The sequence below is a fragment of the Salvelinus alpinus genome, chromosome 5 (genome assembly GCF_045679555.1).
Source record: "Salvelinus alpinus chromosome 5, SLU_Salpinus.1, whole genome shotgun sequence".
NCBI lineage: Eukaryota > Metazoa > Chordata > Actinopteri > Salmoniformes > Salmonidae > Salvelinus > Salvelinus alpinus.
Genome location: NC_092090.1, coordinates 38867282 through 38880160, shown reverse-complemented (window position 1 = coordinate 38880160; position 12879 = coordinate 38867282). Strand labels below are relative to the sequence as shown.

Below are 12879 nucleotides of genomic sequence, written 5' to 3'. Positions count from 1 at the left end.
TTGGAGAGCAAACTGAAATCACTGCGAGCCTTTTCTTCTTCCGCTTTAAACCCAACACCTTTTCTCCACCACAGACTGGACCATTGATGTATTTGATCATTCTACCAATAACCTAGATTGATATTGAACAATTTGCAATGGGATTGTGGAATATTTGTTTTCTGAATTCCAAAGAAAGTGTTGGATTTCTAAAAATGAATTGCCCATTGCTTTCATTCACGTTGAAAGTTGTATTTCACTTCCACAATCCAATATCCTGATAAAACTTTTTACTATGGATTACGTAGAATCTTTAGGAAACCCTTTGATCCTGCTTTCTGAAATACCCTACAGTCTATGGAAATACCACCCAGGTAAAAAAGATGTGTCAACTTTGGGAAATGGGCATTGTCTAATCCACGTACACACACATATAGTAAATGTTTTACGATCCTTGTGGAGACCTAAAATGTATTTCCATTCAAAATCCTATTTTCCCTAACCCCTAAACCTAAATTCTAACCCTAATTGTAACCCTAAACCTAACCCCTACGTTTAAAACAGCCTTTGTCCTCATGGGGACCTGGGAGATATTACCACAAGGGAGAATTTTCCTTGTTTTGCTATCCTTGTGGGGACTTTTGGGGATTTTCGGTAGCCACGAGGATAGTAATACGAGCCCACACACACACTGTGACACATTTTGTGTTGTTGTGGCTCTGTTCTCCAGCACTTTGGATGTAGGTTAAACCTAAAGTGCAAACTGTCAGCTTTAATTTTAGGGGACCAAAATGATTGGGACAAATTCACTTACGTGTATTAAAGTAGTCAAAAGTTTAGTATAGGTCCCATATTCCTAGCACACAATGATTACATCAAGCTTGTGACTACAAACTTGTTGGATGCATTTGTGTGTCTTATGTTGCTTACATGTATGCATTGGTGAGTGTGTGTGTGTGTGTATGTTTATGCCTGCAGTGCAGTATTTGTAAAAGTGAATCTGTGTATGTCACTGTGTCTGTGTCTCTATGTGTGTGTGTGTGAAACTATGTGTGTATGTGTGTGCATACACACATAGTGTGTAATAAATTGTGAATAATGATGACTGAGAAAGTTACAGAGGCACAAATATCATAACCCCAAGACATGCACAACCTCTCAGCATTTCAATGACAGGGGAGGTTAGCATTTTGGGTGGGGTGTGACATTTGTGCGTCTGTAACTTTCTCAGTCATCATTATTTACGATTTATTAAGGACAATCCGTAATCATGGTAGCATCCACATTAATGTAGAAATGTTTAGAAACATTCTATTATATACAATAAAAATGACTCCAAAATGACACAATACATTATTTACCATGAATTTCTATTGGGCACAAAATAATCTGATACACAACCAAAACAAACAGCAAATGCATCCAGCAAGTTTTCTAGAGTCACAAGTTTAATGTAATCATTGCGTGCTTGGAATATGGGATTATTTCTCAACCGAACGGTTCACCCGATATGGATGAAAATACCCTCAAATTAAAGCTGACACCTTAACCTCATAGTCATTGTATAATTCCAAAGTGCTGGAGTACTGTACAGAGCCAAAAAAACAAAACATGTGTCACTGTTCCAATACTTTTGGAGCTCACTGTATGTCCTGTTGCATTATGGTAAGAGCTTGGGGCATAGTGTATGAAGGCTATAGGATTGACCTGGCGAAGGTTTTTGCTGTAGGTTTAAATGGTAATTCAGGCTTTTGGTGTCAGTATAGTCCATTGTAAAAACCCTCACACCTTACCACTCCACTTTTTCCGCATGTGGATTAGAAGCTTTTAATGTGCACACACATACACACATAGAGTTACACACAGAGACACAGACACAGAGACACACAGATACACACACATTCACTTTTACACATACTGCACTGCAGACATAAACACACGCACACACACTCATTATACATACATGCAAGAAAAATAACACACACACACAGGATAAAAGCAATTGCTAGATTAATAATTAATACAATTGAAATGTAATGATATTGTGTTGTACTACCTTGTGTAGCCTATTGTTGCTGTTGACATTACATGAGCTAGGCCCTTAACCCTAATTGCTCCTGTAAATCGCTCTGGATAAGAGTGTCTGCTAAATGACTAAAATGTCAAATATAAAATGGCTAACGTTATAGGCTAATGTTTACCCACTCCTAGTGGAGTATACACAGTCTATTTATAAGGACACGGAAGACAAGAATAGCCCACTTCCAGTATCGTGCGAGACCACGCCCCTTGTATAATAAAAAGGCATATTATACATTGTATATTAAGCGAAATTATTCCACGAAAGCAAAATGTGTCTATAAAATCCCCCTTTGAATGTGGTCGCATCCGACGATTAGCGCTTGCCTTGGCTCTGACGTCAACGAGATTGTCTGCGCTAGGTGAGTCTCGCGCACACTGCCTCCCTTCCCCTCCTCTCTCTGTCGGTTATTGTGAAGAGATTGAACGATGAGATCGCTCGCGCTCGCTGTCATCAGTGCCGCCCTATAGAGACCCCTCAGCCCCGAGGCTCGAATACAACGACCCCACCCCCCGCTCCAAGAGGGACGGAGCGCAATCCATAGAGGCACGGAGAAAAAACCCTGTTCGGACCCGGCTTCATTTGCCCTCAATCCGGGCCTCATGCTGTAGCAGACTGAACGAGCGAGAGCGAGAGACAAACATACAAATTGAGTCGGCGAGGGACAGGGCGGAATAGAGGAGAAGAAGGGATTGTTCATTCGTCTCTAGACATGGGATGTACTCTCAGCGCTGAGGAGCGCGCTGCTCTGGACAGGAGCAAAGCCATCGAGAAAAATCTGAAGGATGATGGAGTCACTGCCGCAAAGGAGGTGAAACTGCTACTGCTTGGTAAGACACCGTTTATAACGGGGCTGCCCGTTCTGCACAGTTCGGTTGATGTTGATGTAGATTGCAGAGAGCCGGGCTGGGGCGGCAAGCGCTCTCCGTGGTCCTGATGTCATGTCACCCTAAAGACAACCGACTCTCACTCTGCTCTCTATTCCCTTTAGGGGGAGGAGAATCGGGCAAAAGCACCATCGTCAAACAGATGAAGTAAGTGCTGTTTTTTTCTGACATAGGCGTCTTTGACGAGGCCTGAGATTGCGCCTCCCCTGCCCATAGTGAGGCTGAGCCTCTAGCTCCGCCATGTTTCCTCAGAGGCCGTACCTCTGCCAGTGATTCGAGCACCTCCTGTAGACGGTAATCGGAGGCGGTGCTCACGGTCAGTAGCAGGCCGCAGGGGTGCTGTCCACTGATATGGTGCTGAAATTTACCCAGAGGTTTTTCATGTGTCTATCGAAAAAGAGGGAGGGCGAATACATGGGTGTTTGTGACTGTGTGTGTGTGTGTGTTTGTGTGCAGCCAATGTGTGTGTATGTGTGTATTAGTGTGGTCACTACACTACAGCTCCATTAGCAAATATCTCTGCTTTAATCTTAATGGCCTTAAGTGCCTGATATCGCTGAGAGTACTTTGCCTATAAAGCGGATTTACTCAGAAAATATGGCATCTAAAACCTCATCTAAACCTTTCCCTTTCTCGTCTAAACCACTCTCTCATCTAAATCACTGTTCTTTTTCTAAACCCTGTTACTAGATTTATTCTTTAAAGAAGACCTCTATATCCAGGGCCCAACCGGAAAAGCACATTATATAATATTTTCATGCACATAATAAAACATGACTGTTGCTATGCAGACATCCTCTCAAAAATCCACAATTTAAAAAATGTTGGGTTCAGTGCATTCACTGTACCTCAGCACACACTCATCTGCCCCACACACACCCTGCTTTTTCCATCACACACACTCCCTCTACTCCACTCTGTTTCCTTCCATTCTAGCACTCTCTCCATATTTAATTATCCTGGGGCTTCTTCCTAGCGGCACAGACAGTTACCCAAAAGCATCGCTCAGGAGCGGCTTCTGTTGTGAACTACATATGTTACATTGGTTATATTACATAATGCCAGGATCGGGAAAGGGAAAACTGATCCTGGAGCTGAGCTAGCATTGGCTCCTTGTGTGTGTACACATGTGTGTGCATTTGTGTACTTTTGTATGTATGTATATTGATAATGGTGTGTGTGTGGATGTGCTTACATCCATACGTTTATTTGCTAGAATTTTATTGACACGATAAACCCCTTGAGATACCCTATCATGTTTTACAAAGGAGTGTAATAATAATAATAATAAATATCTCATTCAAAAATCATGGGCATTAATATGGAGTTGGTCCCCCCCTTTGCTGCTGTAACAGCCTCCACTATTCTGGGAAGGCTTTCCACTATGTTGGAACATTGCTGCGTTGACTTGCTTCCATTCAGCCACGAGCATTAGTGAGGTTGGGCGATTAGGCCTGGCTCGCAGTCGGCGTTCCAATTCATCCCAAAGGAGGGGTTGAGGTCAGGGCTCTGTGCAGGCCAGTCAAGTTCTTCCACACTGATCTGAACAAACCATTTATGTATGGACCTAGCTTTGTGCATTGGGGCATTATCATGCTGAAACAGGAAAATACCTTCCCCAAACTATTGCCACAAAGTTGGAACCACTGAATTGTCTAGAATGTCATTGTATGCTGTAGCGTTAAGATTTTCCTTCACTGGTACTAAGGGGCCTAGCCCGAACTATGAAAAACAGCCCCAGACCATTATTCCTCCTCCACCAATCTTTACAGTTGGCACTATGCATTGGGGCAGGTAGCGTTCTGCCAAATGGTGAAGAGTGTTTTATCTCTCCAGAGAACGCGTTTCCACTGCTCCAGAGTCCAATGTCGGTGAGCTTTACACCACTGTAATGCCAATGCTTGGCATTGCACATGGTGATCTTAGGCTTGTGTGCGGCTGCTCGCCCATGGAAACCCATTTCATGAAGCTCATGACAAACAGTTATTGTGCTGACGTTGCTTCCAGAGGCAGTTTGGAACTCAGTAGTGAGTGTTGCAACCGAGGACAGATGATTTTTACGCGTTATGCGCTTCAGCACTCGGCGGTCCCATTCTGTGAGGTTGCGAGGCCTACCACTTCGCGGCTGAACCGTTGTTGCTCCTAGACGTTTCCACTTCACAATAACAGCACTTACAGTTGACCAGGGCAGAGGAAATTTGACGAAACTGACTTGTTGGAAAGGTGGCATCCTATGACGGTGCCCTGTAGAAAGTCACTGAGCTCTTCAGTACGGGCCAATCTATTGGCAATGTTTGTCTATGGAGATTGCATGGCAGTGTGTTCGATTTTATACACCTGTCAGCAATGGGTGTGGCTGAAATAGCTGAATCCACTCATTTGAAGGGATGTCCACATACTTTTGGCCATGTAGTGTAGCTGCGAGCAGCAATGAACTGGGTTCTCAGGATGACAGAAAGGACACAAGATCATTGTGGATTTACAGTAGTTTAAATACACAAATAAAAACAGATTTTTGATTTGTCAATAACTCGGCCATCTTTTGATCTTTTCTCAAACTAAGTTAAAGCAAGTACTATGGGCCTACATTTCAAATTTGGTGTCATTTGGTCCTATGGTTCATAAATAGAAGATATTTGAAGTATGTTTTAGCATATTTTAGCATTTTAGTGTATGTGCCAGTATGCATCTACAGGTGGCCATCTTTGAATTCATCAGTGTTATTTTCTCAAACCCGGTAGGGACTATTGTGAGTCCAAAAACCACATTTGGAGTGAATTTGACTTTTAGTCCATGAGAAGATTTTTGGGGGGATTATTTTAAGCATTAGCATTACATAGTCAAAAAAGTGAATTGTTAATAGTTTCCTTCTTTTTTTTAAGATCTCAATGCAACATGGTTCATCATGTTAATGTCTTTGCTGACTATAAAAGTTTCAAACGGATAGGTCATTGTGAAGTGGATTTATTGATAATTCAGCCATCACTTAACCAATCCCTTAGGTTTTCTCAAACTAAGGAAACGCAAGAGTACTTTTTTAAAAGGTTTTCACAAATTTCCAAGATGGAAGAAAATCTATCCGAAGGACCTTATGGCAAATTTGTTCAGCTTGCGTAAAGACACCTACATGCAAAGTTTCAAGTGTTGATGTCAAACGGGCGGCGGATTTGAGGGTTTAAGTGACACTGCTTATAACAGCGTCACCTACAGGCCAATCGGTGCCATTGTAACAGTGTAGCTTCCGTCCCTCTCCTCGCCCCTACCTGGGCTCGCACCAGGGACCCTCTGCACACATCAACAACTGCCTCCCACGAAGAATCGTTACCCATCGCTCCACAAAAGCCCACAAGGGGAACAACTACTTCAAGGTCTCAGAGCGTGTGACGTCACCGATTGAAATGCTATTAGCGTGCACCCCGCTAACTAGCTAGCCATTTCACACCGGTTACACCATTTTCTTTGACCAAGTTAATCATGGACTCATTTTTCTGTGTGCCAAATTCGAAAAAAGTCTGTTTGTGTGTTTGTATGTAGCAAGGTAAATTGATAATGGTATACAGCAATCTGTATTATTTAAAACCAACACCTTAATTATTAAAAAACAAGAATGTTTTAATAGAACTTGATCATAGTGTACTAGTACAGACTGGCAAAGTGGTACACACACATTTAAGAAAGGCACATACTGAGGAAGGCTATACAGCTTGAACATCTGTGAAAATAAAAACATCTAAGAAAAGGTAATTGAAAAATGTGTTATGTAATGTGTGAACCACCTTACTTTGTAAGAATAAGATCTTCATACCTATGGATTATGCACCTTTTGAAGTCAATGGTATACTTCTGAAGTTTATTACAGTCTAGGCTGGTGTAATGGATTTATAATCCGATCCTCAATATCAGAGCATTTCACGTCAATGTTGTTAAGAGTGGTTTAAATGTACAGACCACCTTTGTCATTACAAATCTGAAACCTAAAGTGGCTATATTGGCTGCTGCTGATTCTGCTGAGGTGTGAGTGAGTGTTTGTGTGTGAAAGCAAGAAGAAAAGAGAAGAGGGGTGGCAGCCAGTGATGTGCTGCGTGTATTTGGGTGTGTGCTAAGGAGCAGCACTGCTTGATACTCAGAGCTCAGAGACAACCCTGTTCTTGGTCACATGCACGCGCGCACACATGCACATACACTAAAGCGTCTGCTAAAATGTGGGTTCACTGAAGTGTGAATGTTTGTGTGTGTGCGCTCATGCATGCACACTTAGCGTACGTACAGTACGTGTGTGTGTGTTATTTTGTATGTGTTCTGATGTGTGTGTGTGTGTATGCAGGATTATCCATGAGGATGGCTTTTCTGGGGATGATGTGAAGCAGTATAAGCCTGTGGTCTACAGCAACACCATCCAGAGTTTGGCTGCCGTCCTCCGAGCTATGGACTCTCTGGGCATCGAGTACGCAGACAAGGACAGAAAGGTGGGTACATGCTCCCTGCACAGGGTAGGGTTCATCATAGTGTACAACCAATGGCCCTTTCAAAACCTTACTTCAAAGTGCACTGCAAAGCAGACCTCAATGAGGATTCCAGTGGGGTATGGTGGTATACATCCAGGAATTCAGCTATACAGTCTTCAGCTCATATGTGTCTTAATAAATCTATGCATGTGTTTTTGTTTGTGTATGTGTGCTTGTGTACGTGTGTGCTTACACATATCTTTTGTACATAATATCTTATGTATGTTTGTGTCCAGGCGGATGCTAAGCTGGTGTGTGATGTGGTCACTCGTATGGAGGACACAGAGCCCTACTCAGCAGAGCTGCTGACAGCTATGAAGCGTCTGTGGGCCGATGCCGGGACCCAGGAGTGTTTCAACAGGGCCAGGGAGTACCAGCTCAATGATTCCGCTGCCTAGTGAGTACACACTAAGGGACCAAACATATCAGAATGCATGAAACTTGAAATTAAGCACAATTCATGCTTTGACGTCATTGAGAGATTTGTGAGAAAGTTCCACTTACATAACATACTCACATAAACTGAAAATTGGATTTAGCTACCTGTTCTTGAACAGTAACACAGTGCAAAGGTTAGTCTTTGAAGTGGTTAGTCTTTACAGTGCAAAGGTTAGTCTTCGCACTGTATTTTTGAAGCTCTACACTCTTAGAAAAAAGGGTTCCAAAAGTGTTCTTCGGCTGTCCCCATAGGAAAACCCTTTTTGGTTCCAGGTAGAACACTTTTGGGTTCCATGTAGAGCCCTCTGTGGAAAGGGTTCTACATGGAACCAAAAGGGTTTTACCTGCAACCAAAAAGGGTTCTTCAAAGGGTTTTCCTATGAGGCCAGCCGAAGAACCCTTTTATGTTTTAGATGGTACCTTTTCCCCCATTTCCCCCTCTCCTTCCTTCTTTCTCTCATTAGCTACCTGGACAGTTTAGACCGCATTGGTGCTGCTGACTACCAGCCCACCGAGCAGGACATCCTGAGAACCCGAGTCAAGACCACTGGCATCGTGGAGACCCATTTCACCTTCAAAAACCTGCACTTTAGGTTAGACCCACCACACACACATAGATTTACACATACAGTACACAACCAGTCCAGTATATTTGTTTGTAGCATATTTGTAGTGTATGTTATGGTACGTTTATAACTCTTATGTTTCTTTCAGGCTGTTTGATGTTGGAGGTCAGAGGTCAGAGAGAAAGAAGTGGATCCACTGCTTTGAGGATGTGACGGCCATTATCTTCTGTGTGGCGCTAAGTGGCTATGATCAGGTTCTGCATGAGGATGAAACCACTGTAAGTACTTCACACACACTTCATACTACTCACAAACACACCACACATATTCTCAAACATGCATCTCATCTGTCTTATTTGGTATTTTCTGCAGAATCGCATGCACGAGTCCCTCATGCTCTTCGACTCTATCTGTAACAACAAGTTCTTCATCGACACCTCCATCATCCTCTTCCTCAACAAGAAGGATCTGTTCGAGGAGAAGATTAAGAAGTCACCACTGAGTATCTGTTTCCCTGAATATACAGGTAAGACTTCCCTCCAGTCTGCATATACACAAACTCAGACAGACACATATGCAGAACAGATGGTCGTAAGTCTCTCTCACTCTCTGGCGCTGTATCTCTCTTCCTCTCCCACTCTTCTTTCTCCTCTCTCTCGCCCTCACCCACCTTTCCTCCCAATCCCCCCATAGGTGCTAACACTTATGATGATGCTACCGCATACATTCAGGTGCAATTTGAGAGTAAGAGCCGTTCGCCCAACAAGGAGATCTACTGTCACCTGACCTGTGCCACTGACACAGGAAACATCCAGGTAGTGTTTGACGCAGTCACTGACATCATCATCGCCAACAACCTGAGGGGGTGTGGCTTATACTGAGGCCTAGCCCTGCACAGAGGTTGCATTGGAGGGCGTGAGGTGGTTAATAATAATAATAATTTTGATGATATTAAAAGGCATAATTATGTAAATCTACACGTCCAAAGGGACCCAAAGAGCTGCCGCCAGACACCACGACGGATTCTTTGCCATGTTCTGTTCCTCTATTCCTTTTTTTAATTTCAGAATTCCACCACCCCTCTTTTGTTTATTTGTTATCAACATGTGTTTCCTACTGAATGTCTTTCATGTTTTGTTGTTGATTGTATGAACAACTGTAAGATGTGAATCAGAAAAGGGACGGTCCAAGGGGTATATTCTGTTTTCGTGCCATGTTTCGCAACAAATTAGATAGAAATGTTATGCATAGAGCGGAGAAGGTCCTCTTTTCCTTGTGATAGAGATTTGTGTCAGTTCTATACATAACATCTCTATCTGCAACATCCAGAACATTGAGCCCCAATGAATGTACCCCTTGGTGCTCCGTTTGCAGAGGTGATGTTGTGCTCTAGGTGATGATGTAATAGGGGAGGTACTGGTGGCTGGGGCTCGTAGTGGGGGTTCTGTCCAGCGTTGGATAGAACCCCCCTCTCTGTTAGACTCACACAGGGCTGCTCTACATGAGCTCCTTCTGCTCTGTTTTATTCCTCTCTCTTTCAAACATCCAGAAGGGGGGGCGGTTCTGTTTGTGTGGCAGGCTCTGCCATTGGTCTCCTGCAGTGTGATGAAATGCCTGTCAGCCAATGATATATCTGTGTCGGGAAAGTGTGATATCAGTGCCAACCTTCTGAGCATGACAGATAGGGGAATAGAATTAGAGATCATTGATCACTTTCACACTATCTTTACAATATAATGTAATTGAAGGGACGCGTACGCTTTATTATCATCAAATTATTTATGGATTTTATTTCAACTTCATGCCCTCCATGCTTCCTCCTACCTCCTAGAATCCCGTGCCACATATTTATTTCCTCTCCTGTCAGACCAGTGGAACACCACTTCCTGTCTCAGTCTCAGAGGGTCTAGAGCTGCTCGGATGGACCGTCTCAAATGTCACCTCCCATGTAGTGTACTACTTCTTCAAAAGTAGCACATCATATGGGGAATAGGTTATCGTTTTAGACTTGCACACTCAAGTCCACTGGTCAGTGATGTATCATATGGTTGTCTCCTGGTCTCCTCTCACTTATCATTTATCACTGAGATGAAAGGACTGGATAGGTTTCCACTGTGATGTTTTAACTCACTAGTCCTTAAAGATTTGTAGTTTTAGGAGAGGACAGCCACAGACCACTGACCAGTCTCTCTGCTTGTTCAAAAGGGTCTTCCTAGGTGCTCTTTATGTAATAAACCATTAATATGTGAATGCTCAGTTATTTGGAAGTTGAGGTAATTTGTAGATTAGATAAGCCACACAGTGCTTAGCTCAGGATGACCCTTGTGAGCAAGCATGCTGAATTCCAAATCCATTCATACTACCCCCTCTAGGCATTCCTGTAGATTTGAAAGGATTTGATTGGTTTAACCTTTTCATGTCCATAACGGAAATGTATAATATCCTTTAGTTCACATGTTCTCTGAGTTTACTGATGGACAAATCAGATTTTTTTTACATCGGCCACAGAGTTTGTCTACAATGTGAGTTTTTGATATTGTACTATATTTAGTCTTTGGACACATGGGGTTACTGGTTTTCACACATTTCATTAATCAAGTCCTGTAAATACATGTTCAATTTATCAGATCTTTTACATTTTTGACATATAGATTGTCCGGACCAATATATAAATATATGAAAACAATACCTAAAGAAATCCACACACACACACACACACACACCCCTAGAGTGCATGCAGTATAAGCCCATCAAATGCAAGTCAATAGAGACTGGAGAGTGAGTGATTTTACAGCATTGTCCCTCTTTCTCAGATCTTAAACATGTTCACATCTTAATCATTTTTGCTATATAGATTGTCTGGACCAATATATAAATATAAAAACAATATCTAAAGAAATCCATACACACTCCTATAGTATATTATACAGCATAAGCAAATCAAATGTAAGTCAATGGCGAGTGAGGCCTGCTACAGCATTCTCCCTCTTTCTCTCCCTCTCTCACAAGCACACGCCTGTGTATACACACCACAGACATCAATGCACACCTGTGTGTGTGTATGTCTGTGGTATGTGTGTGTGTGATAAAATTACTCCATTGAATTTGCTTATACTGCATATACTCTAGGGTTGTCTGTGTGAGAGGGTGTGGATTTCTTTACATATTGTTTTTGTATTCATATATTGGTCTAGAGAATCTATATAGCAAACATTATTATGATCTGAACATGTTTAAGATCTGAGAAAGAGAGAACATGTTGTAAAATGTTTCTCTCTGCAGTCTCCATTGGATTTGCAAATACTGCATGTACTCTAGAGGTGTGTGTGTGAGAGAGTGAGTGGATTTCTTTCGATATTTTCATATTTATATTGGTCCGGACAATCTATATACCAAAAATGATTAAGATCTGATCATTTGAACATGACATGATTTGTGTAATGTGTAAAATACAGTAACCCCATGTGCCCAAAGACTAAATATAGTACGATACAGAAATGGCTGTAGTTCACAAACAACGAGTTGAATAATCTATTTGGCATATTTGGGCTTAAACGGGTCAAAGAACAATACTTTATGCTTTTAAAATATATAATTCTGAAATGTATTTCAAAATACATATGCTGAAGTCATTTTAATGATTATTATTGTCACAAAATCCCAATTTTGGAGGTATGATAGATAATGACAATCTTAAAACGTCAATGTGGCCTGTCTAGACACTTGTACTAACTATGTTATCACCAAATGTAATGCATTTACACCAAATAGAATTTGTTCAGTGGCACATTTTGATATTGTACTAAATATAGTACATGGAGGTGAATGGGTTAGACAATATGGTAATTGTGTCACCTTCTCTTCTGATAGAGGGGGTGGTATTTTTGCCAAATTGCTTATATATATATATATACACAATCGTTTTAGATCTACAGACATGTCCAAGCGGCAGGGGCTGGGGTAGAGTTGGAATTCAGCAGCAGTCTCTCAGTGGGGAGTTTGGGTTAACCCTAACCCCTATCCCCTGACCTCTTAACCCTGAGCAGGCCAGTCAAACCCCGGCTGTCACGTTCTCTCTTTTCACAGAGGAAAAGTACTGCTCTCCACTCATTCACCTGTGCACCTGAAGATGCATCCTATCCCTCTATACTCTCTCTATCACGTGTCGTTCCTCATTTCTCTCAATCCCCCTTTCCATTTTCACCTTGAACATCGTACTGTATATATATGATTATACCAGATTTCTTTTTTTTTTTACTGTGAATGCTTTTGTTCTGCACCCCTTCCTCCTCCGTAGTTTATTGGTTGCTCTCTCATGTGGAATGTTTGTGCTGAGCCAATCGAATGTTGTGTTTACATTAAAGCCACACTTTTCCTAACTATTCCCGCGGCCATATTGAGTATCTTTTTCACCTCTGTCTTTC

At 42.1% G+C, this 12879-nt stretch overlaps 1 protein-coding gene across 1 annotated transcript; it reads left to right on the top strand.

Moving 5' to 3' along the window:
• The first annotated feature begins 2417 nt into the window (after nt 1-2417).
• On the top strand, nt 2418-12837 carry LOC139576091 (guanine nucleotide-binding protein G(o) subunit alpha-like). Its single transcript, XM_071401748.1, has 8 exons — nt 2418-2889; nt 3051-3093; nt 7271-7412; nt 7688-7848; nt 8354-8482; nt 8604-8733; nt 8828-8981; nt 9149-12837. The coding sequence occupies exons 1-8, from the start codon at nt 2772-2774 to the stop codon at nt 9334-9336; spliced, it is 1065 nt and encodes a 354-aa protein (XP_071257849.1). The 5' UTR covers nt 2418-2771; the 3' UTR covers nt 9337-12837.
• Nucleotides 12838-12879: the final 42 nt, after the last annotated feature.